This window comes from Penaeus chinensis, chromosome 37, assembly GCF_019202785.1.
Source record: "Penaeus chinensis breed Huanghai No. 1 chromosome 37, ASM1920278v2, whole genome shotgun sequence".
NCBI classification, from domain to species: Eukaryota; Metazoa; Arthropoda; class Malacostraca; order Decapoda; family Penaeidae; genus Penaeus; species Penaeus chinensis.
Genome location: NC_061855.1, coordinates 17,247,663 through 17,250,162, shown reverse-complemented (window position 1 = coordinate 17,250,162; position 2,500 = coordinate 17,247,663). Strand labels below are relative to the sequence as shown.

General features: G+C 45.4%; 1 protein-coding gene across 1 annotated transcript in view; it reads right to left on the bottom strand.

Annotated features, from left to right (window-relative positions):
- Window positions 1–2,500, bottom strand: part of LOC125045325 (protein quick-to-court-like) — a 60,786-nt gene that overhangs the window by 30,476 nt on the left and 27,810 nt on the right. The window contains exon 4 of the mRNA XM_047642530.1: window positions 1,689–1,853. Coding sequence (XP_047498486.1) covers window positions 1,689–1,853 — 165 coding nt within the window. The remainder of the gene's footprint in view (window positions 1–1,688; window positions 1,854–2,500) is intronic.

Here is a 2,500-nt window from a genome sequence, read left to right as displayed (position 1 = left end):
GGGGAATGGGAGAGGTGGAATAAAAGGGGAATGGGAGAGGTGGAATAAAAGGGTGCATGAGAGAGGTGAAAGGAAAGAGGAATTAGGGAGGTGGAATAAAAGGGGAATATAAAAAAAAATGAAAGCGATAAAATAAAAAGATAATGAGAAAAGTAAATATAAAAAATGAATTACCAGAGTGGAATAAAAGGGGATGAGACAAGTGAAACAAAAAGGGGAATGGAAGAAGGAAAATAAAAGGGGAATGAGAAGGACAAATAAAAATGGGAATGAGAGGGGTTGAATAAAAGCGAAGTAAAAAGAGGTAAAATGAAAAATGAAAGAAAGAGGCGGAATAAAAGGGTAATGAGAAGGGTGAAATAAAATAGGAAATGAGAGAGATCCAATAATGGACGGGAAACGAACGAGAATATATGAAAGAGGAACGAGAGGAGTAAAATAAAAAGGTGTTGAGAAAGGTGAAATAACAGAATATGGAATGGGAGAGGCGGGATAAAGGGGGAATAAGAGGCATAATAAATGGGAAATGGGGCGAAGGAGGGAATAACTGCCTACCTGGTCTTGGATAGAGAGGCTCGTGCAGTGCCAGAGGTCTGGCAGCCCTAGAAATACTTATAAATAAATGGTGCAGACATCCATCAATGCTAAATGTTTGGAACTTTTGTGTGTGTGTGTGTGTGTGTGTGTGTGTGTGTGTGTGTGTGTGTGTGTGTGTGTGTGTGTGTGTGTGTGTGTGTGTGTGTGTGTGTGTGTGTGTGTGTGTGTGTGTGTGTGTGTGTGTGTGTGTGTGTGTGTGTGTGTGTGTGTGTGTGTGTGTGTGTGTGTGTGTGTGTGTGTGTGTTTGTTTGTTTGTTTGTTTGTTTCTGTGTGCGCGCGCGTATGTGCACGGGTGTATATGCCTGTGCGTGCATGTGTAGACTGTGTGCATGTGGCTGTATTTATGTGTACCCATCACTAACATGCTCTACCTACGTCACTAGGATTAGCAGGAGTTACTACGGGGCTCGCCCATGCCTTCCACATGCCCTTGCTGTCCCACCTCACATGAGACCGCCGGCTTCCATGCGCCAGAAGGGGCGTCCGCCCACCGCCTCCCCGAAACCTGATCTAGTCTGTTCAGTCACCCGCGCCCGCACTGTGTCAATTCAGGTGTCCTAGCGTCCGTGTGCTAAGCCTGGAGTTCCTTCACTGGTCCTATTGTCTTTGTCTGCCGTATCCCTTTCAATATGCAAATCAAGATCTGAAATGTCCTTAACAGCAATGGATGGCTTTCCAGAGTCCTTCTTTTACTCGAGTGTCCCTACATTGACCTACAGTGTCCCACAGTTCCTACCGAAAGCTAACTTTCCTAACAATGTAATGGTGTCCTGCAACTTACCATCCTTCCTATCGACATATCTGTGTCCTAAATATTGCTAATTTCCTTGGCTATCCTTCACTAACTCCGTGGCCGAAATTGCAAAAAAAAAGTGTCCCAACCTCTACCCTAACGTCCCTTGCGACACTTAAAGGGTCTCTACTTACACCCAACAATTCCAGCCGACATCCTATCTCAGCCGAGCTTATCATGAGCATCCTCCCGATCCTTCCCCCAACCTGTGACTTCTGCAACCCCATTCGCACCCCATCTCCTTCCCCACCACACCCCACCCATCCCCCACCCCACCCCACCCCATCCCCCGACGTACCGTGGCGCGCAGGCTGAGCGGGCCCGCGGCGGCCGAGACGGGGAGGAAGTTCGGCCTGCGGTGGGTGTTGTTAGTGTGGTGGTTGTGGTGGTTAGCCAAGTGGTGGTTGTGGTGGTGGTATCCGAGGCTGGGGTACCACGCCGACGACCCCACGCCCGCAAACGACTACGAGAGGCAAGATGCAACAATGGGGGGAAAAGGAGAAGGGGAGTTAGTTGTGGGTTAGATGAGCTTGCTAGCCGGCAGCCTCGTCTCGTGGTCGAAGGTACGGTACAAAGCTGCCATCTATACATGTATGCATCAACTACAGTGCGGTATAGAACTCACTTACACGTGTGTGGTGTATCTGTTTGCTCTTCCTTTTTTCTCTTATTTCCTTAGGTCATGTACAGTAAAACGTGGAATTGGATAATAGAACGAAATATGTTCATACAATAAAAAAAAAAAAATATTGAATGGCAAAAATACAGAAGATCAATGCATGGCCAGGGCGACGAAATGCTTAAAGAAATATATGCAAACTATCTAAACAAACTCTCTATCCACATGCAAATCAAAAACACGAGAAAAAAAAAAAAAACAAGTCTCTCTAACTAATCACATCCAAGCGCCAAAGTGCAGCCGAGGGAGAGGCCAAAAATCGCTGTCGGCCATACTGCCAAATTCACGAAAGAAAACGAGCTTAAAATAATACAAATTCGCTCGCAGTAGATAAAATGCTTAATAAATACAGTCATAAATAACTAAATTACAATGTATAATAGTAATTTTCTTATCCAAAGATAAGGACTTTAATTAGCTTGATCTACAAT